The 27342-nt window shown below is 43.4% G+C and overlaps 1 protein-coding gene across 2 annotated transcripts in view; it reads right to left on the reverse strand.

The window, feature by feature from the left end:
• Positions 1 to 7953, reverse strand: part of RNF175 (ring finger protein 175) — a 32935-nt gene extending 24982 nt beyond the window's left edge. Inside the window, exons 1-3 of one of the 2 annotated variants that reach the window (XM_080673207.1) lie at positions 7710 to 7953; positions 5017 to 5054; positions 1918 to 2059 (exon numbers count right to left, since the gene is read on the reverse strand). In XM_080673207.1, coding sequence (XP_080529333.1) covers positions 1918 to 2059; positions 5017 to 5054; positions 7710 to 7772 — 243 coding nt within the window. In that variant the 5' untranslated portion in view covers positions 7773 to 7953. Of the gene's footprint in view, positions 1 to 1917; positions 2060 to 3418; positions 3520 to 5016; positions 5055 to 7709 lie in introns of those variants that run through there. The other variant, XM_080673208.1, reaches the window with a different exon arrangement.
• Positions 7954 to 27342: the final 19389 nt, after the last annotated feature.

Consider the following 27342-nt stretch of genomic DNA (forward strand, 5'->3'; position numbering starts at 1 on the left):
CTCCAAATGTAATTGTGGATTTGTCAATTTCTCCTTGCAGTTCTATCAGTTTTTGCCTCATATATTTTGATGCTCTGTTGTTAGGCACATATACAACAGGGGCAGGCTAGAAGGGCCTAATGGGGAAAAAGGGGACAACTGTAATACTTTCAGTAATAAAGATAAATTTTAAAAAAGAACTTCTGTGTCTTCTTGAATAACTGACCCTTGTATCATTATGTAATGCCCCTCGTTATCCCTAATAGTTATCCTTGTTCTGAAGTCTGCTTTACCTGAAATTAATATAGCTTAATCCAGCTTTCTTTTATTAGTGCTATCATGACATATCTTTCTCCAAACATTTGCTTTTAGCTTTTAACATATCAGTGTTTTTATAGTATAAGTAAGTTTCTCCAGAAATTCTGTTAGGCATTTCTATTTTGCAGATAAGGAAACCATGTTTAAGATATATTTAAAAATCTTTTCTTTGATATGAGAGCATAACTAATGAGGTTTAATTCTAGTCTCCTTCATTAAAAAACAAACACCTCTGTAATGTAGAGGATGTTTATTTTAATTAACAAGACAATAGTGACATGGCAGCAAATTGATACATGTTCTTTTAAATAAAAACCACCACCCCATCAAAACAACAACAGGAACCACCCAAGCCTTAGCTGGTTTGGCTCAGTGGCTAGGGCATTGGCCTGTGGACCCAAGGGTCCCATGTTAGATTCTGGTCAAGGGCACGTACCTTGGTTGCAGGATCCTCCCCAGCCTGGGTCCTGGGTGGGGCTCGTGCAGGAGACAACCAATCGATGTGTTTCTCTCACATCGATGTTTCTCAATGCCTTTCCCTCTCTTTTCTATTCTACCTAGAAAAACAAACAAACCACCCAAAATTGCTCTTTCTATGTAAAATGTACAAAATTGCCTCAATTTAAGTATTATACAGAATTCTAAAGAATTTCCTTAGACCCTGTGCTACACAGAAAATAATCTTTATGATGGGTAAGAGGAAAATGAAATACTGGTTTAAGCCAGCACTTCATATGTCACAGGCGAGTCTTCTTATAAATGATCAGTCCAAGACCCAGAATCATGTAGAGTGATCACTGAGGACCTTCTCCCTTTACAATGTTTCTTCACTTAGGCCACATTCAAGTCCAAACCATTGATCATCAAAATGTGGTCCCAGGACCATCTGGGAACTTGCTAGACTTGCAAATTATTGGGCACCTGTTGAATCAGAAACTCAGGATGGGACCTGAGAATCGGATTTAATAAGCCCTCTAGGTGATAGAGTTACACCCTGAGATTTGAGAACCACTGCTCTAAACATTGTAAGGTCTCAGGCCCAACAGCCCAGGGGATATGAGACGGCAAAGGTCAAGTGGACATGCTTGAGTGGGACTGGTCTTTGAAAATGGGATTGTGCCCTATGTGGCTGTCAGTGCAGTGTTTGCATAAACAAGCTTTCATGAACATGCAAGCCATCAGTGCCAGAGTTTATTGCGAATGAAACAAAGTTAGACAGCCTCACCTTTTGTTTCTGGAATTCCTAATTCTCCTTTCCTGGGCCAATGGCAGAAGTTGTTCATGCACAAAAGGAAAATTGGTTTCCTTAAACCAGGGCTTCTCAACCTTGGCACCATGGACGTTTCTTTTGTTGTAAGGAGCTGTCCTGTGCATGTTGAGCAGCATCCCTGGCCTCTACCTTCTAGATGCCAGTAGCACCCCCCAACCCCTTCCACTGAGGATAAAAAATGTTTCCAGATGTTGCCAAATGTCTCCTGGGGCCAAAATTGTACCCAGTTGAGAATCACTGACTTAAACAAACCATTTTCTTCAAAATGGTAAAAAAAAAAAAAAAAAAAAAAAAAGGAAGGATGTGGCCGCAAGAGGAGGAGGCTTCCAGCAGCCACCAGGGTGACTTACGTTGTAGGACCGGCCATGCCTCTGTCTCCACTGCACCAGCACTATCTGGGCGATGATCAGGGCGGACAGGAAGATCAAGATCATCTCCACGTGCATGGACTCGTGGCCCTGGTGCATCTTGTACATCTTCTCCTGCTGCAGGCTGGAACCAGCAAATGAGGTCATCTGCAAAAGTCCTCAACCTTTGCACATTTAGCAAAAAAAAATAGTCTGGGCCCATAGGAAGCAATTAGGGATTTCAAATGTAAGGGTTTTAGGCTTTGACTGCAAAGTTTTCCTAAATTTTTCTTGGTTCCTCCCTTTCCCCCAGGCTTGGGGAAGAGGCAATTGAGAGGGGGAGCCCGAACTTATCAGCAAAGCCACTTCCTCTCAGCCCTTAGTTTTTCCATTTGTATTGACTTCAGCCTTGTCCTTTCAAGTTAAGTTATGCCCACCCCACACCCCCCAAAAAAAATCACTGATGGGTCCTGGAAAGGCCTGGGTGCCAGTCCTTGATTGGCCAGTTTATCACCATATATAGTCTTTCGTAAGTCATTTATGGTCTCTGAGCCTCAGTTTCCTCATTTGCAAATTTAAAATAATGATCTGTCTGTATTTCAGGATTGTTCTAAAATTGTAAAGAATGTATGTTATTTTATTTGTCAACTAGAGGCCCGGTGCACGAAATTCGTGCATGGGGTGTGTGTGTGGGGGGGTTCCCCTCAGCCCAGCCTGCACCTTCTCCAATCCGGGACCCCTTGGGGGATGTCCAGCTGCCGGCAGTTGGACATCCCTCTCACAATCCAGGACCACTGGCTCCTAACTGCTCACCTGCCTGCCTGCTTGATCACCCCTAACTGCCCCCCTGCTGGCCTGGTCACCCCCAACTGCCCCCCCCCCCCCCCCGCCGGCCTGGTTGCCCCATGCAGCCTGCTGCTCAGTCATTTGATCAGCCCTCACTAACCCCCCTGCTGGCCTGGTCACCCACGCAGCCTGTTCAGTCATCCGTTTGGTTGTTTCAGTTGTGACAGTTGCTTAGGCTTTTATATATATAGATAATAATAATTAGATTAAATCATGATGGCTGAATGTTCAGGTTTTCATTTGGACTCTTGGTTTTGCACAATGGTAGAGAAAACCACTAAGGTGGTGTCATCTGGCTTAACTATAGCAGAAGTGGCTTTGAAGAAAGCCTAGAGCAGTGGTTCTTGACCTTGGCTGTAAGTTAAAAATCACAGTGCTCGAGCTGTACCCCAGATCAATTAAGTGAATTAAGTGATCATTCAATGATCATACCAATTAAAAACACCATCGCTGGGTATAATGGGCTGAATTGTGTCTCCCCACCTCTAACCCCAAATTCCTATGTTGAAGTCCTATTCCTCAATGCCTCAGAATGAGACTGTTTTTGGAGACAGGGATTTTAAAGAGGTAATTAAGGTAAAATGAGGTCATATGGGGGGGCCCTAATCCAATCAGACTGGTGTCCTTACAAGAAGAGGAGATTAGGACACAAACTCACACAGAGGAAGACACAGCAAGAAGGCGGCCATCCACAAGGTAAGGAGAGAGGCCTCAGAAGAAACCAAGAATCACCGACACCTTGATCTTGGACTTCTAGCCTCTAGAACTATGAGAAAACAAATTTCTGTTGTTTAAGCCTCTCAGGCTGTGTCATTTTGTTATGATAACTCTGGGAAACTGATCACAGATTTCTAGATGGTGATCTAGGCATCAGTAATTTTTAAAGTTCCCCACCAGTGTAATTTTAAGATATAGCCAAGATTGAGAACCACTGGCCTGAGGAAGAAAGAGCAGTCCAGGGTCAAGATTAGGGAAGAAAGGGGAAATTATGAACATTGCCAACCAATAACTTTATAAATATTGTTTAGCATTAATTTCATCTCCAGTGAAGCATCATTAGTCACAAAATCTCTTAAAATTTCCACTTATGGCTGGTTACAGTGTGCATTTAGTTAAGGTACCAGTCAGAAAACACTGCAGAGTGATCTTTTGTGTCACAGATAGTGACCTTTTAAAGGTACTTGTTGGATATGTGGGTTTGGTTCTTCCCTTTACTAGCGTTTCTACAGAACTACTATAAAGAGTAGAGCAGTGCCTCAGAAAAGGGCCCCATTCAAATCCCAGGGGTGCCCCCTGCTGGAGAATGTGCAGAAATTAATCCACAGAGCCTAGTAAATAAATATTCTTACTTGTGTTCAGCTTATTTGAGATGGAATCTTAGGTTGTTAATGCTGGAAGGTACCAAGGATGTACTGAAACCCTTTATTTATCAAACTAAGACACTGAAGTCCATTTCAGATAAACATCCTGAGTAAGATCACATGGCTATTAGTCTCTGTGTTGAAGCTGAGCTTAGGAGACAAGAATGGTTTTTAGAAGCTCATTAAAAAATATGCTCATTCCTCTGAAGAAATGGGAAGTGAAAAATAAAATAAAAAGGTACAAGAATTTAGTAATAGTTCTTACAGCCCCAAGTTCAAAATAACTATTTAATATTCTACGTAATGAATAGATTTTCAACTTAGGCCACATAGATAGAAGAGTAAATCTCTCATTAGCCTAAAATAGGACTTGCATAGATATCAAACAAAATATGCTTTATGACATTAATCTATTTTGGAATGCATAATGAAAATGCATGTCAAATAGCTAACTGATGTGGAAATACTGCGGGAAGTATAAAGTGGTATACAAATGTAGTATTTCCTATTTTGATTAGGAATACATTCCTGATTGATTACCATAAAGCAAAAAAGGAGGGACTCTTCACTTTTATTTCATTTCATGTGGTGACAGGTAGCAGAACACAGGGGAAGCAGCACATGAAGAAAACCAGGTGTATCTTGTGCCCAAAATAAATGCTGAGTTGGCACTGCCTGATTTTGAAGGACATACCAATCCAGCTTTGTGGGGCGGCACAGAGTGCATTGTGGTTTTGGTCTGTACTACCCTTGGGCACACATGGTTATGCTAACTCACCTTCTCTATCCTCGGAAATTTACAAATAAAATGATGGCTTCATTTAATTTCTCAAACAGTTAAGATGGAAATCTACTTTTTAGTGTAACAGCAATAAAAAATATACTAATCACTTACTTCCACTCGTCATCCGCAGAAAGCTTTGTGTGAGAGATCTGAAAAAAAAAAAAAAAATGAGCCAGAATAATTTAGGATGAACGCTCCAATAAAATATTTGCTTACAAACTAACACACACACACATACACACACACACACACACACACACACACACACACACCCAAACAGTAATAAGGTCACTATCTATATATATAAAAAGCCAGCAACTGGAACGCTGTAATGACCAGAATGACCGGTCTCTATGACGCCCACTGTGGCCAGCAAACCCCCCAGATCTGGGGCTGAGGATGGCCGGCCAACCTCCTGTGGCCCCTCCCCCCAGCCAGCTCTACCCCAGATCGGACCCTCTCCCTGATCGGGGCCAGGACCAGCTGGCCAACCACCTGCAGTCCCTCCCCGCAGCTGGCCCTGCTCCCATTGGGCCCCCACACACACCAATTGGGGGTGGGGCTGGCCGGCCAACCTCCCACAGTCCCTCCCCTGGCTACTGACCCTCAATCGGCCCCCCCAAAACACAATCAGGGGCAGGGCCTGCCAGCCAATCGCCTGAGGCCCCTCCCCCCATCAGGTCCAGCCCTGATCTGCCCCAATTGGGGCCAGGCCGGCAGATCCCATCTGTGCACAAATTTGTGCACTGGGCCTCTAGTTAATAAATATTTGAGAACCAGATGAAGTGCCATTCAATCAAGGTTGTAGAGTGGCCTCCTAATAGGCAGTATCACCCTGGCTTCTGGGATACAATGTATAAATCCAAGAACCCCCCCAAGAAACATGTTTTGTTGGTGTCTCAATTGATGCCAGTGATTAAATATCTCTAAGTTCAAGGTTTTAGAGACAGATCTGACCAGAGGCTCTACTTGTTTGGAGCATTTTTGTGTCCTCCCGCTAATTCAATTTCATTGAAGGCCTGGTCCCAGGGAAGCGGGTAATGGCCTTGGCCTTGCAGACTGAGCTGGAGAGCACAGAGACCATCCTCAGGAAGTGCTTGTGGATGACCTGCAGTGCACCCATGTGCCACCTTCCCTTGATCACTGCTAATGCACTATATTGGGCCATTTGAAAGCTAAATAAATGCCAATCATTATGCAGTCACCAAGGAGTCTGGTTAAAATGTAGATTTTAATTCAGGAGTTCTGGGATGGGGACCGAGACTCTGCATTTCTCTCTCTCTCTCTTTCCTTTCCAGTCCTGTCCTGTCCTGTCCTGTCCTGTCCTATCCTGTGAAAGAGAGGGCTAAGGGATACCCTGGCCAAAGGGCCTGGCCAGGCAGCTTCGATTGCCTGCCTCGTTAGCCTTTTATTGTAACAGCAGTTTGAGATAAAGTTTATCTTTAAGATACAATCAGTAGGGGAAGTAATATTGGCAGTTTGAGATAAAGTTTATCTTTAAGATACAATCAGTAGGGGAAGTAATATTGGGAGGACACGTGTGTTTGTAGTGTCCTTTGCATTTCTTTCTTTTTAAATACTAATTATTCATGGATTGATTTTTAGAGAGAGAGAAAGAAGAAGGGAGAGAGAGAGAGAAACATCGATTTGTTGTTCCACTTATTTATGCACTCATTGGTTGAATCTTGTTTGTGTCCTGACCAGGGATTGAACCTGAAACTTTGGTGTGTTGGGATGATGCTCTAACCAACTGAGCTACCCAGCCAGGGCAACTTCTAATTGTCTTCTATGTGACACAGTGACTGTTGGTTGGTGGATCATCAGAGCTTTGCTCTTGGGAAAAGCTGTGAGTCCCTCCTAGGGCCAAGTTAACAGAGGGGCCAAGCCTCCTGAGGGCAGTGATGTCAGCCTCAAGGGAGAGCAAACATCAGCAGTAAAGGTGACTCTACCAGTCTTCTGCCCCTCCTGGTGTGCAGTTTTCCATCTATAACCTCCTCTGGATGGTCTGGGTTTGAAACCAGCAAGGAAGCCCATGGAGTTTTCTTATAGCTTCCTCACTGTAGAGAATAAATCCCAAATGCATTGTGTGGTCCAAAGGCCAACCACAACCTGGCTCTTCCTTTCTTTTACTAAAAACCTTTGTGAACCCTAAATTTCTAGAGTCGTAGTGTATATCACCCGCCCCTGCCTTTCCCCATGATCACTCCCCAATATTTTCATCACTTCCAAGCAATTTGGTCTGCAGTTCCTTCCATCTAGAAGCCTTACTTCCCTCATCACCCACGTGGCCAGGTCTCACCCATCCTCCAAGGCCCAGCTTACATGCCACGCCCCCCATCAGCGTTGCCCATCCCCCACCCCTCCCCCCCCCACTCCCCTGCCAGGAACAATCCTTTGCTTCTTAGAAATCCTACAAAGCCTCACTTGAACCTGTTTTGGGGACAATAATCTCTTCCTACTGCGTTTTAACCAGCCCTTCGGGTGATTCTGAGGCACGCTCTAGTTTGAGAACCAGAGAGTGAAGCGTAATGTACACCCGTCATCCCTCAAGCTGTCTTCCTTAAGGGGAGGGGCGGAAGGGAGGGAGAGGAAGAGAAATGGAGAGGAGTTGGGCTTCCTGGGGTGGGGTGGGGTTCAGGCGAAAGCACCAACGTCTTCCCTTGGGTCCCCGCCCCTCCATCCGTGGCCCATTCACACCGCGAGGGGTCGGGGAGCTTGGAGACCCGTCAGCGCGGCCTCCCAGGCCCTGGGTGAGCCTGGGACCCTGATGTGGTGTCCCTGCCGCCTGTGCCCGCATCCGGTACCTGATCGGGCTGCGGGGGCGCCTCCAGCACCGCGCCGGCCTTGCGCTCCGCTCCCGCGGCCATGCCTCCGCCCCCAGCACCCGCTCCGAGGGTCTCCGCGAGTCCGCAGGGGACGCCCTTCGGACGCTGGAGCCGCGGTCGGGAGCCGAGCCTGTGGCTGCGGATGGGCCCCGCCCCGGGCTGTGCGGCACCCGGTCCCGGCGCGGGGGGCCTCCGGGCGCGCCCGCCCCTGAGCCCTTCGCTCCGCTCTGGCCTCCTGCAGAGGAGGGGAGCTGAAGATCACCATCGCCAGCACGACTGGTGAGACCCTGTGGGTCAAGGGCCCCTCCGCAGTGAGGCAGTCGCCAGCCATCGTCGCTAATAAAACGTCCTGGGCGCTGGGCAGGAGCAAGCTTTTTTGTTACCAGGTGACGGGGCTGGCGGACGGCCCAGAGGTCCGTAGGGAGAGCGGTGGGGAGCTGGGAGAGAGCAATGGAGAGGAGAGAGGGAGGGAGGGAGGAAGAGAGAGATCGTTTCTTCTCAGCTCTCTCCCCCAGAAGCATTTATCAGAAGACAGTTGTCCAAATGCAGGGAGATTGAGCCTCTGTGCATCCACAGCGGTGTTCCTTTCCCTGGGGTTCCTGCGCCTCTGCCCTTGGTTATCTGCAGTTTTAATCACGGCGGGCAGCTCCCTAGAGGCAAACCTGGTCCCTCCCAAGATGACAAAGGGGAGAAACTCCACTGTGGGGAGAGAACGCAGACCCTCTTGGCCCCTGACTGCTGTGGAAATCACCCACAGCTTGCCTTGGTCCCCTCCACTTTTTAAAAAAATAAATATTTTATTGATTTTTTTTTTTTACAGAGAGGAAGGGAGAGGGATAGAGAGCTAGAAACATAGATCAGCTGCCTCCTGCACACCCCCCACTGGGGATGTGCCCGCAACCAAGGCACATGCCCTTGACGGGAACCAACCCAGGACCCTTCAGTCCGCAGGCCGATGCTCTATCCACGGAGCCAAACTGGCCAGGGCGGTCCCCTCCATTTTAGGGGACACTCTCCTTCCTTTTGGCCTCAGGCCCACGCCTGGACTCGTGGTTGGAACAAACTGGGACTCTTGGTAAGCCTTTAGGAATACTTGGGTGTTAATTTAGGGCAGTAGACAAAGAGGGAACACACAATCAGACAGTCTGACTTACAAAATATGGCTAACTTCATTCCAGTTTGTGATGGCTCATTTTCCAACACCTACAGAAGCTACCGGTAGAGATTGACCCACAGATGAACATGTCCCTGCTACTGTGGAACTTTCAGCTTAGCAGGGGGTAGTGACAAATATCAGTAGAGTTTATTGTGGTAAGTGCTTCCTACTCCAAGTACTTTACTGTGTTAACTCATGCAGTCCTCATAACAACCCCATGAGGTAGGTGGTGTTATAATCTCCATTTTACACAGGAGAACACAGAGTGGTTGCCCAGTTTCAAAGCTAGTAGGCGGTACTGTGGGAATTTGAACAAGAGAAGACTGACTCTATGGTCAGTGATGGGATGGAGGGGAGATGGAGAGACATGGATGGAGCCAAGTGATAGAATCTACAAGACTTTACTGATCTTCAAGGATGGTGCCCAGGCATGTAGCTTGAGGAGCCTGGCATTTGGGCACATGATGCTGCCATCCCTGAGAATGGGAATTTCGAAAGAGCAGTTGATTTGGGGAAAGAAAGATACTGAGTTCATTTGGACATGTCGCCTCCCTACCTGGCTTCTGGTCTGTCTTCATGTGGCAAAGGCCACCCTTTCTTTCTAGCCCAGAATGTCCTCAAATTCTTTTATATTCTCTTGTCACAAGAATACCTTGTATGTGTTAAATTATTTCTTGCAAAGTGGTTCCCTGTAGACTTCCTACCCTCTCGCTGATTGTCACTCATTAATTTTCCCCATTTCTTTTTAAAAAAATATATTTTATTGATTTTTTACAGAGAGGAAGGGAGAGGGATAGAGAATTAGAAACATCGATGAGAGAGAAACATCGATCAGCTGCCTCCTGCACACCCCCTACTGGGGATGTGCCTGCAACCAAGGCACATGCCATTGACCAGAATTGAACCCGGGACCCTTCAGTCCAGAGGCTGACGCTCTGTCCACTGAACCAAACCCGTCAGGGCTTTCTCCATTTCTTTACTACCCTACTGAGGACACTGAACTGCCTTGGGCTGATGGTGCCACCTAATGGTTAGATCTTGCAGAAATCCTTTATTGTTTTGCAGATGATCTTTTTCAAGAAACTCTCTTTTTCAATTTCCTCTTTTCTCATGTCTTTTAAATATTTACAAATAAAATGTCCATTTGAGCCTAAGCGTTACAGCTAAAACCGGTGATTAAGAATGTCTTCAACCAACCAGGTACAGTGCTGGTCACCTGGAGTAGGGTGGTGGACGGAGAGAGTCTAGACAACTGCTAGGGACTTTCCTCTGCCAAAGGGATGGCAGTAGCAGATTCCATCTAAATGGGGGTGTGCATGTGTGTGTGTGAAATGCAAACCATGCAGGCAATGCGGAATCCAAGAGCTTGTCTGATCTCAGAGACCAGTAAGAAAGAGGTACCAAAAGTTCTACACGTCAGTGATTCTTGAGGTCAGGGGCAGACTGATTCATAGGGTCATCATTCCTAAAAGGAGAGGGACTCTGAAGACAGGACTTACTTTGACTAATGAAATGTCTGCATAGAGATAATGAGGCTAACTCCCTTTGAGTCATCCCCCTGCAGCCCTCTCCCAGAGCCTGTTCAGACACTGGCTGCTTAGACAGAAATTGTACAAGCCGGTCTGATGCCTAACTGCCAGGGTTCCTGACTAGTTTTCCCTGGCCCCCAGCTTCACTGGATAGACTTTTCCACCTTCCTTTCATTAAATCTGCGTTTGCTTAACTACTAGTTCTCAAGACTGAAGGCTACTTAACTTTATTGTTTATCTTGTTCTTTAATTATTAGTACTGTAACATTATTGACCTCTACTCTTTCTCTTCTTCTCCTTTAATCCTCATCCAAGGATATGTTTTTATTGATATTTTGAACAGAGAGGAAGGGGGGACGGGAAGAGAGAGAGAAACACATGGATATGAGAGAGAAACATCCATTGATTGCCTCCCGAATGCATCCCGACTGGGGATCGAACCTGCAACTTAAGTATGTGTCTTGACCGTGAATCAAAGTCACCACCTTTGGTGTATGGGACGATGCTCCAGCAAAATGAGCCACCCAGCCAGTGCAACCTCTACTCTTTTTTTTCTGCCTAAAGTGTGCAGTGTTTAGCTCTATTATGGTTACATGGAGTTTTGTGAGCTAGCGTGGCCCTAATCACCATTTATAACATCTCTTTGGGAAAGTAAATTCCGCCTTTCAAACCACAGCTTTCCAAATGCACGTTTGGAACACAATCCATTTGTGAGCTGGGAACTCTATATTAATGTCTCTTGGCCCAGGGCAGCCCCGCGACCAAATGACATGTGGTTTAAGGTTCATGTAGCAGCCAGTTCATTTAAATAATGTTAGCTGGAGCTCAGCTTTCAGGTTCTCAGGTTTCTGGTTAATTTGAAATAGAGGAGGCAGCGGGTCCCAGTGCTCAGACAACAGTGTGGATGGGGCTCCTTGCTCCCTATAGAGAGATGGCACATTCCCCGCTTTTCATGGGTTATCCTGCAGGTTTTAGGACTGAGCCTCTTCCAGGGAAAGCTTTTCAGTTCTATTGAACAACTGGTCTTGAAAGAAGAACTGCTTTTAAAAACCAGCTATACTTTCATGCCTGGGAGTTCAGCTAGGGTCATTCTAGTTTATTGAGTACAGAGGCCCCCTCAGCAGGAGGGAAACCACATTTAAATCCTCCGTGGGGCCCCTTCCTCTCCCCTCCTCTACTTGTTTTCCTTTTCCGGTGCCTCCTCTAAGAAGTCTCATCTTTACCAGCCTGTCCCAGGCAAGCCAGTCTTTGCTGTTATAACTGTAAAGAGTTAATATTTATTAAATACCCACAGTGCCAGGCTCAGCACTTTATGTGTCTGATATCATTTAATCCTCAAAATGACCCCCAGTGACAGGTATCGCCGCCCAGCATTTTACAGATGAAGACATTTAAGTTACAAGAGGTTAACTTTCAATCTAAGGATGCATAGCAGCGCCACTGCTCCCTGAGCCCTGGCTTGTGTGGGAGGCCCACTGCTTCACTGGGGGCGCCCGCAGGAAAGCCTGTCCTGACATAGAAGTTGTCATTTCTAGTTAAGACCAAGGACTTGCCACCATGATTGCTGCACCTCAGGTTCATTGCAAAGATCACACTGCACCTCTGTCCCACCAAAAGCCACAATCTCATGAAAGAAAAAACTAATGTTTCTATTTTCTCTTGACTTTAGACATGTGTCCTACTTGAGGGCTTGAAACAAGATAAGTTATAGAAGCAACACCAAAGTGCAAGGTTAATTTTTCCTAGATTTTAAAGCCTTCTGATATATACTTCTGGCCCTATTTATGCTCCCTACCTGTGGGAATAGCTAACACTTGTTATAGTGCCTACTAATGCCAGGCATTTTATATATTTTGAATCCTCAAAGCCACCTGGTGCAGTAGGTGTGCTGTTATTATCATCCTCATTCACAGTTAAGGACAAATAAGGACTCTGGGCCATCCCCCTGCTTAGGACAGTCCTGTTCTCTCACCAGGCTTTCCCAGATCCCCAGTGGGAATGCATTTCTCTCAACCCTTTGCTCCCATAGCCTTTTGCATTTGTCTCTGTTCCAGGCTGCTTTCTGTTCCAGGCGTTGGTACATATGTCTTTATCAGCCACCAATTGCAAATGCTTGGGGAGCAGAGACCCTATTCTAACCATCTTTATTCCACCACTGCCTCTAGCACAATGCCTGGCTTGGGCCCAATGGAATTGGTGGTGTGTTCACATTTCCAGGTCATCATGCTTCTGCCCAGGCCTCTCACTGCCTCACAGAGGGAGAGTGAGGACAGTGGCTTCCCCTAGTCCATGGCCTGCAGAGGTTCCTCCAGGAAGGAGAGAGGGCTATTGTTTCTGTGGCCACAGACCTTCCCATTCTACCCATTGCAGGCCCATTGAGAACTCTGCACATCCATATGGACAAATAAGAGGCCTAAATTGTTCTCTTAGCATTTTTTATGCAGTTAGGGATGTGCATGTACTAGTACTACACTTGTTTTATAACGTGATGTCATTAATCAGGACAGGGACATATTTTTGCCATTATTTAAAGATGCTGAGATGTGGCTGGGAGAAGAAAGCAGTGGGAAGGGTGAGGCCTGAGTCTGTTCCATTCTACCTGTTATCTTAATCCTTGTGTCGAATGAACATCGATTTTGGTGTTTAGCCACACAATGCTAAAAGTTTGTGGCTTGCGTGAGTGCTGGAGATATTGTTGTTTTTATAGTTTATTCTATAAATAACAGTGATCCTAGCACATCATGTAATAGTTGGAATAGTGCACACATGGAAATAAAACACATATTTACATTATTTCAGATGATCAGACAAATGGATTATCAGTGTTTTGGGTTGTTTGTTGTTGATGTCACCTTTTTTTTGGAAAGGATGTTAATTGTTCTAAGTTACTGAATGGTTATAAACAAAAATTTGGTGCCGGCCATGTCGAATTATGACTATTTATAAAAATTTAATATCTTGGCATAAAATTACTTACGTGTATTTAATTTTTATAGGAAACACATTTTGCCATGTCTCCAAATAAGGGGAGTTTTAGAAGAAGCCCTGATATGATAGTGGGCAATTTAAGGAATAGACACTACTAGTTTAAGATTTTCCTGAAGATCTTATGGGTACCGTCAAAGTGGCTATCGTTTTGGGGGCAACTTTAAGTGAACAACTCAGAGGAAGTTTTGTCCTGTTATAAATGTGAAGAAGGAAGGGCATGTGTGGTCTCAGTGCCTGGCAAGACTTGAATCGGGGTCCTGCCTCTACTACTGACTTGCTAAGTATTTTTGTGAGGGTCTCTATTTTCAACCTTAGTTGCTGTTGTGTCCATATTTTAAGTATATATATATATATATATATATATATATATATATATATATATTTAAATATATATTTTATTGATTTTTTTACAGAGAGGAAGGGAGAGGGATAGAGAGTTAGAAACATCGATGAGAGAGAAACATCGATCAGCTGCCTCCTGCACACCCCCTTCTGGGGATGTGCCCGCAACCAAGGTACGTGCCCTTGACTGGAATCGAACTTGGGACCTTTCAGTCCGCAGGCTGACGCTTTATCCACTGAGCCAAACCGGTTAGGGCCTAAGTATATATTTAAGGTATTATTAGTGTGGCATGAGAATGAAAAATCTCTTGGTAATGTGTCTTCTGGGTGAAGAATCACCAAAGAAAATGGTCAGAGCTGGTAACCTGAACATGAGAAACTTGATTTTTTACTGGGCTTGGGTGGGTTAATTATCTTTGCTTTTTAAATGGCCTGAGAAATGGAAAGGACACCAGCCAGTAACTACCAATAAGAGCTATTCATAAAAGGAAGAGAAGGTTGTGGAAGGTGAAGTTAAATTTGTTTGCATGCATGTTGATTTTGAGACATCTCTGTACATGCAGACAGAGATGTCCACAGAGACTAACCAAAGCTCAGGGGGAAAGTTAGAGATAGAGACAGAGATTTGGTGTTTGGCAGTGGTGCACTCTATAGGAGTGAAGAGCATTGTCCTGGAAGTCTGCAATGTGAGAAAAGGAGGAGGTCCAGCATTTGGTTGATAGTCCAGACAAGAAGATTTAGAATCAAACAAATTTGGCTACAAGTCTCAGAACACATTCACTATGTGACCTTGAGCCTTGGGACATCTGCCTTCCCCCCGCTTCTCTCCCCCACCCCCCATAACAGACTTGAGATACAATTCACATACCATACAATTCACCATTTTAAAGTGTATAGTTCAGTGGCTTTTAGTATATACATAAAACCATGCAACCCTCACCATTTAATTTCATAACATTTTCATCGCCCCCAAAAGAAACCCCAGCTCATTAATACTCACCCCTTCCTCCTTTCTCCATCCCCTAGCAACCACTAATCTACTTTCTGTCTATATAGATTTTCTGGATGTTTCATATTAATGAAATCATACAATATGTAGCCTTCGTGTCTGGCTTCTTTCACTTAGCATAATGTTTCTAAGGTTCACCCATCTTGTAGCATTTATCAGTACTTCATTTCTTTTTATGGCCAAATAAAATTTCATTATATGGTTATACCACATTTTGTCTATCTACTCATCAATTGATGGACTTTTGGGTTGTTTCCACTTTTTGGCTATTATGAATAATGCTGATATAAAAATTCATATAGAACGTTTTTTGTGGATATATGTTCTCAGCCCTCTTAAGTATATATCCATAGTACATTGCTTGGTCATATGGTAACTTTATGTTTAAGATTTTGAGGAACTGCCAAACTGTTTTTCAAATTAGCTGTACCATTTTGCCATCCCACTGGCAAAGTATGAGGGTTCTGATTTTTCCACATCCTCACCAACAGTTGTCATTATCTGATTTTTTTTATTCTAGCTATTCTAGTGGGTGTGAAGCAGTATCTCACTGTGATTTTGATTTGTATTTCCCTAATGACTAGTAATGTCACACAATCTTTTCATGTGATTACTGGTCATTTGTGTATCTTCTTTGGAAAAATGTCTAGATTCTTTGCCCATTTTTTAATTGGGTCATTAGTCTTTTTACTGTTGAGTTTTAAGAGATTTTGTAAAAAATACATTCTAGATAGCAGTTCTTTATTAGATATATGATTTGCAAATATTCTCTTCCATTCTGTGGGTTGTCTTTTAACTTTCTTGAGGTTATGCCTTGAAGCACAAAAATTTTAAATTTATATATATATATTTTTCTTTTGTATGGTGCTTTTGATGTCATACCTAAGAAATTACTGCCTAATCTCAGGTCATGGAGATTTACTCCTATGTTTTCTTCTAAGAGTTTTATAGTTTTAGTTCTTACATTTAGATCTTTGGTCTACTTTGAGTTAATTTTTGTATATATTGTGAAGTAGAGGTCCAATTTCATTCTTTTGCATGTGGATATACAGTTGTCCTGGTACCATTTGTTGAAAAGACTATTCTTTCCCCCATTGAATAGTCTTTTTCTTTCTTTCTTTCTTTCTTTCTTTCTTTCTTTCTTTCTTTCTTTCTCTCTCTCTCTCTCTCTCTCTCTCTCTCTCTCTCTCTCTCTCTCTCTCTCTCCCTCCCTCCCTCCTCCCCTCCCTCCCTCCCTCCCTCCTTCCCTTCCTCCTTTCCTTTCCTGCAAAAAGCTTTATTGTTTCATTTGGTCCAATGCTTGGGAGAGGGCTTCAGGGTGGTTAAAAGAATGGCTAGTAGTTTCGGGGAGAGGCTCAGGTAAAAGCCAGACACCAGGGGAATGCAGAGGGGCCTCTCAAAGGCCTCTGGGCTCCAAAGGCTCCTAGTCCTGCTTGAGGGTGAGCCTTTCCAAGAAATACTCGCCCAGCCCAGCCTGGGGCCAGCCAGTCTTGCAGATGTTAGTCAGGTGGTCTCCCATCTTCTTGATGAGTTTCACCTCTTCATCCAGGAAGTGGTTCTCCAGGAAGTCATAGAATGAGTGTCTGCACGGGTAGAACCCAGGGCCTGCAGCTCCAAAAGGGCCTGGTTCAGGTTCCTCTCCAAGGCCAGGGCGGCTTCCATGGGGTCCTGAGATTTGCCCACTCGTCTTGGGGAGACTTCAGCACGTCCTGGAAGAGAATGCGGCCGCTTGTTTTGCAACTTTAAGGGATGCTCAGCACCCTCACACTTTTTCTCACCTACCTTCTTCTCCACCTACTCAGGGAAGAGGTGGCCCACACCCTCCAGAGCCACATCTTCCCTGTCAAAATAGAAGCCCCGAGAGAGGTAGGTGTGGGAGGCACGCAATGCAGCTTGGCCGGGGGGTTGACCGCAGCCTCCACCTCAGCGGAATAATTCTGCGAATTTGGGAGCTCATGGTGGTTCGGCAATAAGGAGTTAAGGTAGAAAACAACAACGGTGTGTTGGCTGGTCCTGGGAGGTGGTTCTGAAGGTGGTGACTGGCTAAGACGTAGGAGGGTAGAAGAAGGGGTGTCCCTTGGGTCTGTTCCGTCCAAACACTGTTGAAGCAAGAGACAGATCCAGGACAACCGAGGGTCCTCCCTCCCTCCCCCCACTCCCTCTCTCCTCTCTTTCTGTCTTGGTACTCTTGTCAAAAATCAATTGATCATAAATATAATGGTTTATTTCTGGACTCTCAATTCTATTATTTTGATCTATGTGCCTATCCTTACGCCAGTACCACATTGTCTTGATTACTATTGCTTTGTATTAAGTTTTGAAATTGGTAAGTGTGAGTCTTTCAACTTCGTTCTTTTTCCAAGATTGTCTTATCTATTCCTGGTTCCTTGCAGTCTCATGAGAATTTTAGAACCAGCTTGTTAATTTCTGCAAAAGAGGCAGCTGGAGTATTGACAAGGATTGTATTGAATCTGTAGACCAATTGGGGGAAGTATTGGCATATTAACAATAATAAGTCTTCTGATTCATGAACAAGGGAAGTCTTCTCATTTATTTACTTCTTTAACTTCTTTCATTGATGTTTTGTAATTTCCAGTGAATAAATCTTGTACTTCATTTGTTAAATTTATTCCATACCTAAGTTTTTTTATTCTTTTTAATTCTGTGGTAAATGGAATTAACTTCATTTTTGAATTGTTCAATGCTAGAATATAATATTTTATTGTATATTGATCTTACAGCCTGTAGCCTTGCTGAACTCATTCATTAGTTCTAATAGTTTAGTGGATTCCTTAGTATTTTCTATAGGTAAGAACATGGCATTTGCAATAGTTATTTTAGTTCCTCCTTTTTGATCTGAATTCTTATTTTCTCTCTCCTCCCTCCTTCCCTCTTTTCTTTCCTTCTTTTCTTCCTCCCTCCTTTCCTTCCTTTCTTTCTTGCCATAATGTGCTGGCTAGAACTTCCAGTAATATGTTAAATAAGAGTGGAGAGAGTGAATATCACTTATTTTTTCCTGATCTTAAAGGGAAAGCATTCAGTATTTCACTATTAAGTGTGATGTTAACTATGGGTTTATGTAGATGGCTTTATCAGGTTGAGAAAGTTCCCTTTTATTCCTAGTTTATTGAATATTTTTACTCTGAAAGGGTGTTGGACTTTGTTGAGTGCTTTCTGCATCTATTGATATGATCATGTGGAGTTTGGTCTTTATTCTATTAATATAGTGTATGACATTGATTAATTTTCATGTTAAACCAAGCTAGCATTCCAGGGATGAGTCTCACTTGGTCATGGTGTCTAATACTTTTAATATGCTGCTAGATTATTGAGGTTTTTTGCATCTATATTCGTAAGGAATTTTGGCCTGTAGTCTTTTCTTGGGATTTCTTTGTCTGGTTGTGCTCTCAGGGTAATACTGGCCTCATAATATGAGTTGGGAATGTTGCCCCATCTTCTATTTTTTGGATGAGTTTGTAAATGACTGATATTAGTTCTTCTTTAAATGTGTGTTAGAATTCACCAGACAAGCCATCTGGGCCTGAGTTTTTCTTTCTAGGAAAATGTTTTATTAATAATTCAATCTCTTTACTTATTATAGATCTATTTAGATTTTCTGTTTGCTCTTGAGTCACTGTTTTCCCTTGAGTCACTTTTGGTATTTTGTTTCTTTCTAAGAATTTGTCAATTTTGTCTAGGTTATCTAATTTTTGGCATAAAATTGTTCATAGTATTCCCTTACAATCCTTTTTACTTCCTCAAAGTTGGTAGTAATATCCCTTTTTTATTCCTGATTTTAGTAATTTGGGTCTTCTCTTTTTATTTTGGTCACTCTAGTTACAGTTTTGTCAATTTTCTTTTCAAACGTTTATTTTCATTTGTTTTCTCTGTTGTTTTTCCATTCTCAATTTTATTTATTACTGCTGTAATCTGTATAACTTCCTTTATTCTGCTTGCTTTGGGCTTAGTTCACTCTTCTTTGTTTTTTAAGATGGAAGGTCAGGTTATTGACTTGAGATTTTTTTATTTTTTAATGTAGGCATTTATAGCTATTTCCTCTAAATATTACTTTAGCTGCATCACATACTTTTTGGTATATTGAGTTTTCGGTGTCATTCACCTAAATTTTAAACATATTTAGGACTGTGTTGTTTTATTTTCACATGTTTGTAAATTTCCATAATTTCCTTCTGTTATTTATTTCAAATTTTATTCCATTGTGGTTGGAGAACATACTTTGCATGATTTTGGTCCTTTAAAAAGTATTAAGGCTTGTTGTATGGTCTGTCCTGGACAGTGTTCCATGTGTACTTGTGTGATGAGTTCAGAGATTTGGGGGCTGATCAAGGAAGAATGGGAGCACGAGATAGCAGTTTGGGCAGCATTTGGTCAGGGTTGCATGAGAGGGAAGTCCTTCACAGTGGAAGGCCTTCCAGAGACAGAGGCCACCGTCCAAAGGGGGAAGAGGGTAAGGGAACTCCAGGGAAAAGGGGAATGGGGAGGACACTGAAGTATCCAGGTGATGCCACTCAGCAATCAGGTGTAGGGCTCTGAGTCAGCTCTGAAGGGCAGCAGCAGTTGGGGTTTTATCTTATCTATGGCTAGCAGATATCCAGTGCAGCTCTGCAGGGTATGTGAAGCAGACAGACTCTAAATGGCTAAAAATATGCTAATTTTGGATCTGCTTAAAGCAATGGGATATGTAAGAATTTGAATTTGGCTTTGAACTAATGCTGCCAAGAAGTAAACAACATAAGGGCCCACCTACAGGGGCCAGCTTTGGGCCATTTACTATAAATTTAAGAAACATGTTATTCTGTTTGGTGGAATGTTCTGAAAATAGATGTCTGTTAGGTCTGGTTGGCTCATAGTGTTGTTCAAATCTTCTATTTTCTTGTTGATCTTCTGCCTATTTGTTCAACCCATTATGGAAAGTGGCATATTGAAGTCTAACTATTGAGTTGTCCATTTCTTCACTTTGTCCACTCTTTGAACACCCCTCTCACTTTTTCCTTGCCCAGATAATTCCTTATGATAGCATAGGAAGCAGTTCAGCATTCACTCTGGTAGTCTGGCTCTGCTGCACAGGGGGTAATGTTACTGGTTTGAGGTGGATTTTAGTTTAATTTTTCTTTTCTAGTCTCACATCCCAGGCCAGTGCTCATCCTCTGCCAGACAGGTTTAATGGAACTAGGCCAGGATGTGAGGGCCATGTTATACTTAGAACCTCTCGCCTTTTGATTTCAGCATGATCGTTAGAAGTGTAAAACAGTAAAGAGATTATTATGATCTCCCTATACAACCCCCATATTTTCATTCAGAAAACCAATAAAACGCTAACATATTTATTAGGTATAGGTCAGTATACAATGATCTGGTTTTCCCCTAACATGACTATTTTGATCCTTAAAAAAAATCAAAAATCAAATGCTTTCCCCCTTTATTCTGGTTTTTGAAACACCTGCTAAAAACAATGTTTTGCCCATCATAGAATTAAGCACTACAAGAAAGTCTCCTTTGTCACATAGAGTGTGAGTGCCAAGCATTTGACACCTAGCTCCCAGTCTCTCCTCACATAACCATGGCAGACACCATCAAGGACATATGTATATCCTTTTCCACTGAAAGTCTGTTCATGACTTTTACCCGTGTCTGAGTGCATTGCTTGATTTTTTTCACTGTTGAGTTTTGAGTGTTCTTTATATATTCTAGATACAAGTCCTTTGTCAAATATGTGCTTTGCAAGTATTTTCTTTAATCTGTAATTAGTCTTTTTATTCTCTTAACATGGTCTTTGTTTTTGAACTTTATGGAGGTATAATTGACAAATGAAATAGTAAGGTACTTAAAATGGACAATGTGATCATTTGATTGCAAAAAATTTACATTTTTAAGAGGTTCATTTGATCATTTTTTCCTTTTATGGACTGTGCTTTTGCAGTCAAATCTAAGAACTCTTTGCCAAGTATTAGGTTTTGAAAAAAATTTATCTTCTGTTTTTTTTTTTCCTAAAACTTGTATAACTTTACATTTAAATTCATAGTCTACTTTGAGTTAATTTTTGTATGTATTGTGAGATTTAGACTTCTTCCTCCATATGGGACATCCAAACACTCTAGTACCATCTATTGAGAAGGCTGTCCCTACTCCATTGAATTGCTATTACATCTTTGTCAAAAATTATTTGGGCATATTTGTCTGGATTCATTTTTAGGTTCTCTGTTCTGTTCCACTGATCTATGTTATGTCCCTCCACCCATACCACACTGTCTTGATTACTATCTTATCTAATAAAAGAGTAATATGCAAATTGACCATCACTCCAACACACAAGATAGCTACCCCCATGTGGTCAAAGATGGCTACCCCCATGTGGACACAAGATGGCCACCACAAGATGGCCAGCAGGGGAGGGCAGTTGGGAGGGACCAGGCCTGCAAGGGAGGGCAGTTAGGGGTGACCAGGCCTGCAGGGGAGGGCAGTTAGGGGCAATCAGGCTGGCAGGGGAGCAGTTAGGCATCAATCAGGCTGGCAGGGGAGTGGTTAGGGGGTGATCAGGCTGGCAGGAAGAAGTGGTTGGGGGCAATCAGAAAGGCAGGCTGGCGAGCAGTTGGGAGCCAGCAGTCCTGGATTGTGAGAGGGATGTCCGACTGCCCGTTTAGGCCCGATCCTACCGGCAGTCGGACATCCCTCAAGGGGTCCCAGATTGGAGAGGGTGCAGGCTGGGCTGAGGGACCAACCCCCCCCCCCCGTGCATGAATTTCATGCACCGGGCCTCTAGTAGTTAAATAATAAGCCTTAACATTTTAAAATAGGGCTGGCTATCCATGTTTACAAAAAAGCTTGCTGAGATTCTGATAGGAATTGTATTAAACCTATAGATTAATTTGAGAAAAATTAACATCTTTACCATGTTGAGTCTTCTAATCTATGAACATGGTATATCTATTTCTCCAGTTATGATAGATAATTGTCTGCTCTGATGTCTTTTATCAGCATTTTGTAATTTTCAGCATACATGCTTTGTTATATTTATATCAAAGCATTTTATTTTTTTTGGAGCAATTGTAAATGGTATTGTGTTCTCAAATTTTGATTTCTACTTTGATGTTAGTTTATGTAAATACAATTAGTTTTGTGTGTCAATCTTGTATTATTATTAAGTCACTTATTAGTTCTTGGAATTTTTTTTTGTAGATTCCTAGAGATTTTCTATGTAGATAATCATGCTGTCTATAAATGGACAATGTTTTATTTTTTTTCCTATCCAATGTGTGCCATTTCTTTTTGTTGCCTTATTGTACTGTCTAGAACTTCTAATATGATGTTGAATAAGAGAGAATGGACATCATTGCCTTGTTCTTGAAGCATTCAGTCATTTACCATTAAGTATGAAGTTAGATGTAGGGTTTTTAGTATATAATCTTTGAGAATAGTTTCCTAGTTTACTGAGGATTTTTATTATGAATGGGTATTGAAATTTGGCAAATGCTTTTTCTTTTGCATCAATTAACTTGATCATATGATTTTTCCTCTTTAACCAGTTGAAATGGTAGATTACATTGATTAATTATTTAACATGAAAAGTTTTGCATACCTTGAATAAATCCAATGTGGTTATAGTATATATACTTTTTATACATTGCCGGATTTGGTATGCTAATGTTTTTTTAAGCATTTTTGTGCCTAAGTTCATAAGAGATGTTGGTCTATATTTTTCTCTTTTTGTGTGTGCTATCTTTGCCTGATTTTGGTATTAAGGCAATACTAGCCTTATATAATGAGTTGGGAAGCATCCTTTCTTCTTCTATTTTCTGGAAGAGATTATGTAAAACTGGCATTAATTCTTCTTTAAATGTTTGGTAAAATTTTCCAGTAAAATTTCTGGGCCTGGAGATTTCGATTTTTAGTATTATTTTAATGTGAACTTACTTATACTCAGAAGAACAAATGGAGCCCAGGAAGACTGTGTCCAGGAGGGTCTGGAGAGATGTGGATCTCATTCACTATTGTTTGCTACATGCCTCGGTGTCACACTCCATGGGTGGGGAATGTCCTACCCTCAGGCCATAGGCCTTATGTATAAGGTCCATGAAATAATTTGTCTGGCCCTGTGAAGGCATTAGGGTTGAGTTAATTAAATGTTTGACCAAATAGAGCAGGCTAATTTTTAAGTTGATCATTTTGTATGGCCTGCAAATGATGTTATAAATATCCAAATGGCCCTTGGCAGAAAAAAGGTTCCCCACTCCTGCCTTATACTGTGAGCTTCTTGTGCGTAGTCATGTGTTGGGACCTCCTCACTAAGGGTAAGCACGCCATACAGATTACTGAATAAATACATCAATGATGATAGTTGGTGCGCAGTAAATCTTGCACAGTGTGTTTCAAAGGCAAAAAGCTCATTATTCCACAATCCAGATGCAGTGACTGCACAAGGGGTACATACGGCTGGACTTGCTTTTCAAGATGACCCCCTCCCTTCATCAAGAATATTGAAAACATGATAGTAAACAAGAGTTAAAAGCTAAAAAATCCAGGCTAGCTAGCATTTGATGTTAGGAGAGAGAGTGATGAGTGGAGGGTGTTATTAGATAAAATGGATCCTTTTTAACCCTGTGGATTTCAGTATACTGACTTGTGCATGTACACAGAGCCTTTGCTCTTTGTACACTTAGGAAACGCTGCCCAAAAATTCTTACAGATTTGTTCTTATACAAAAACTAATTTCTCTAGTTATTTAGGAAAAGGAAGAGGAATTACATGCATAGTAGATATGTAGTTTTCATATCTTTTAACTTTTCTGTTTAGGCTGATCCCCTATTTGGGGCATTTTAGCAATTTATTAACAGGTCAAGAATCATGTTAGGAAACTCAGAAACCCAATGTCTTCTGATTACTTGCTTCTTTTCTCCAGTAATGAATGACATTCAGGTTTTCATCTGCCTGCAGGAGAAATCTGATAGTTGCAAATATAAATAAGGATAAAATGATTAATTCAAGAATAAATGAGCCTTATATATTTGAATGTTCATGCAAAACAAAGTGATAAAACAATGTGAAAAATTAAACAAAAACCTAGCTGCTTTCCCCAAGCTTGCCTCGTTGTCTCCTAGCCTTGTCAAAGATGGGACTGGAAAGTCCAAAGGGAGGCACCTATGGCAGGAGGCAGATATTGGAGGGATGTCTCAACTGCTAACTCCTGAACACCTGATTGAAGGAGGCTATGCCTGCTCCCCAAGGCTGAAAGTTTTGCATCCCATTATATGGGCATGTCACTTTGGCTTGTTTGGAAAAGGAGCATTCAGATAGGTCAATTTCTTCCAAATCATCTCTTTCCAGTAGATTTTGATGCATTGTACATATTTCCACCTCCTAATCTCTAAATCCTCGGTTTATTGCTTCCTTTCTTTTGTAATTTATCTTCTCTTTCTCTTTTGACTTTTCAGTGTCCCTAGTTTACTGTTCTAAATGTTTAAAATGAGCTGGCCTTGATCCATGAGTGTCCCCTCTCTAGTCTGGTCCATATGTGCCTTGTAGGAAGAGGGAGGGTTGTGTCTTGAGTTTGTGGATTCATATGAGAAAGAGAGTCAAGTGGCAAGCCAGAGAAAAATGAAAGGGGGTAATAAAATGGTGCAGCCCAAGCTATGGGCTATGGTATTGATTTTTGGTGCCAGAAGAACTTGAAGAGCTGTAGAGAGGTCACAGATGTATATGTTCAAGAAACTTTTAAAGTAAATTGATAAAATGCCATAAGATAAAGGCTTCACATGAACACCACTAAAAATTGCAGATTTTCTGGGATATTCTTGCTCTCATTGACTATACTTATCCTAATATATAAAAACCCAGGGTCCGTAACATCCAAAACAAGTGAAGGCTCGACCGACCAGAAGTCAGTACTGGGTTGCCATGGCAACCCAGCACTGAATGCTGTGGCTGCGGAAGCCCGGACCCAGCACTGACTGCGAGGGGGCTGAGGATCAGGCTGGAAGAGAGGCCTGGAGAGAGAAGCAGGGTCTGATCTGTAGCCTCCATGGCAGCTGTTGATCAGTACTTGTCTCTCTCTTTCATGCCAGGCCTGGCCAGCAGCCTCACCTCTCTTTCCCTCAGGCCTCCACTGGGGCTGCTGATCAGCCTCACCTCTCTGATCAGGCCCATTGATAGGCCTGGAGATACTGACTGGCATAGAAACTGACCAATCAGAACCTAATATGGGTGAACTGCAAAGGCAGAACCTAAGACGGGGGCTGAGGAGGGGTTTTAAGGGCAACAGCTGTTCGGTGTAAGGTGTAAGAAAGCAGTTCAATTTTTTAATGACTGGTTTCGCAGTATAGTGCATATGGCTGGCTATCAGTCCAGATATAGGGATTATGTATTTTTGTCTGCCAAGAGCATCTCCTCCTGATGAAAAAGGCTCCCCCACATTTAAGCAATCCTATCCTATATAATCTATCTATACTACTAAAAGAGTAATATGCTAATTAGACTGGGTTGACTGGCCATCTTCCGGACGTTCGACTTCCTTCCGGACAAAGCCATGGTGGTAGGGGCCAAGGCAGAGGCTGTTAGGGGCGATCAGGCTGGCAGGGGAGGGCAGATGGGGGTGATCAGGCAGGCAGGCAGAGGGGTTAGGGGCAATCAGGCAGGCAGGCAGAGGCAGTTAGGGGCAATCAGGCAGGCAGGCAGGTGAGTGGTTAGGAGCCCGCTGTCCCAGATTGTGAGAGGGATGTCCAACCGCCGGTAAACCGGCGGTCGTACATCCCCCAAGGGGTCCCCGATTGGAGAGGGTGCAGGCTGGGCTGAGGAAACCCCCCCATGCATGAATTTTGTGCACTGGGCCACTAGTACTTCATATAATTAGCAATTATCTAATCTAATAATAGAGGAATATGCAAATTTGTCCATTACAGCATCACGTCACAACTGGATCAGCAGGTTGCATCCCTGCCCTCTGCTCAGGCAGCTGCAAGGTCGGGGGTAAGATAGGATACCATAGGAGGGGATAAGAAAGGACAGGGAGAGGAAGGCAGGCCTGCATTCAGACAGGCCGAGAGGAGAAACAGAAATACAGAAAGGGAACAAGAAAAAGACGCAGGAATGGAAAAGGGAAGGAAACTGTACGCAGAAAGGGGTGGAGACCACAGGGGGCCGGAGCAGGTGTACCCGGCGAGGGGGGGGGGGTGCAGGCGGTGTGGAGTGGAGAGCCCTGCCTAGATGTGGGAGGAGGGCGGTGGCAGCCATTGGCGGGGAGGCGCCCATGGGTCCGGGACAGAGTGGAGCACAGTCCGAGGCCTTCTGCTTCGCGGCAGCAGCACCCAGACTGCCTGGGCCTGGGCCACCCTCGCTGGGCCGGGCATCCTGGGCAGGGAATGGGAGCAGGACAGTGGTGGGGAGGCCGGGGAAGGAGGGGCAGCGTACACCTGGCTGGGGCTGAGCCCTGGGCTGGGGGTTAACGCCCCCCCCCCACACACACACACACAACAGAAGCTTTAAGAAGGGAAGGAGGGAGGGAAGAACTTCATAAAGGAGTCAGTAGAGAGCAGAGTTAAAGAAGGAAAGAGGATGTGTGAGTGAACTGTAGGAGCTAGAATGAAAACCAAGTATAATTGTGTACTGGGGACAGATTTTAAAAGTAGGAGCCCGAAAAGAAAAAAGATAAGTGATAGTGAATAATTAGGCAGGTTAGATAGATAGATATTAAAACAGTGGAAGTAAGTAGAGAAGAATGCATGGGGAAGGTAGGATGAGAAAGAGGGAGGGAAGAAAAGTTTTAAAGGGGAGCCGGTAGAGCTTAAAAGAATGGGAAGAAGGAAGAAATGGAGGAGGGAGCAAATCAGGTCCGAGGGAGGAAGTGAAGAAAAAAATTAAGGTGGGAAGGAAGGAAAAGGGGAGGGAGGGCAGGGAAAAAGATAAAGGAAAGAAGGAATGTGGGGAGAGAGGGAGGGTAGGAGAAAGATGGGAAGAAGGATGATGGAACAGAAGTAGGAAATAAGGAGGAAAGAAAAGTTTATAAATGATGAGTCAGTAGGAAAAAGTGTTACATAAAGGAGAGGGAAAAATTGTGTGACAGGGAGAAGCCAATAAGGAAGTCAAATACAACTGTGTGTGAAGGGAATAAGATTTAAAAAAAAGTTAAAAGGGGTGACCAGGCCGGCAGGGGAGGGCAGTAAGGGGTGACTAGGCCGGCAGGGGAGGGCAGTAAGGGGTGACCAGGTCGGCAGGGGAGGGCAGTTAGGGGGATAAGGCTGGCAGTGTGGTTAGGGCCAGCAAGCAGTTAGGAGCCAGAGGTCCCGGATTGCAAGAGGGATGTCCAACTGCCAGTTTAGGCCCGATCCCACAAGGACATCCCCCGAGGGCTCCCAGATTGGAGAGGTTGCAAGTTGGGCCGAGGGACCCCCCCTCCCCCCGTGCACGAATTTTGTGCACCAGGCCTCTAGTAGGTATATAGTTGTTATCGTGATTACTTACTTTCTTTCTCTCCCTCATGTAAACTCTATAAGAACAAGGACTAAAGTAAGTATCCCTGGCACTTAGAACAGGGCCAGGCACATAGCAGATGCCCAGTAAATACTTGTTGAATAAATG

Source organism: Plecotus auritus (genome assembly GCF_963455305.1).
Source record: "Plecotus auritus genome assembly, chromosome: 6".
In the NCBI taxonomy this organism is placed as follows: domain Eukaryota; kingdom Metazoa; phylum Chordata; class Mammalia; order Chiroptera; family Vespertilionidae; genus Plecotus; species Plecotus auritus.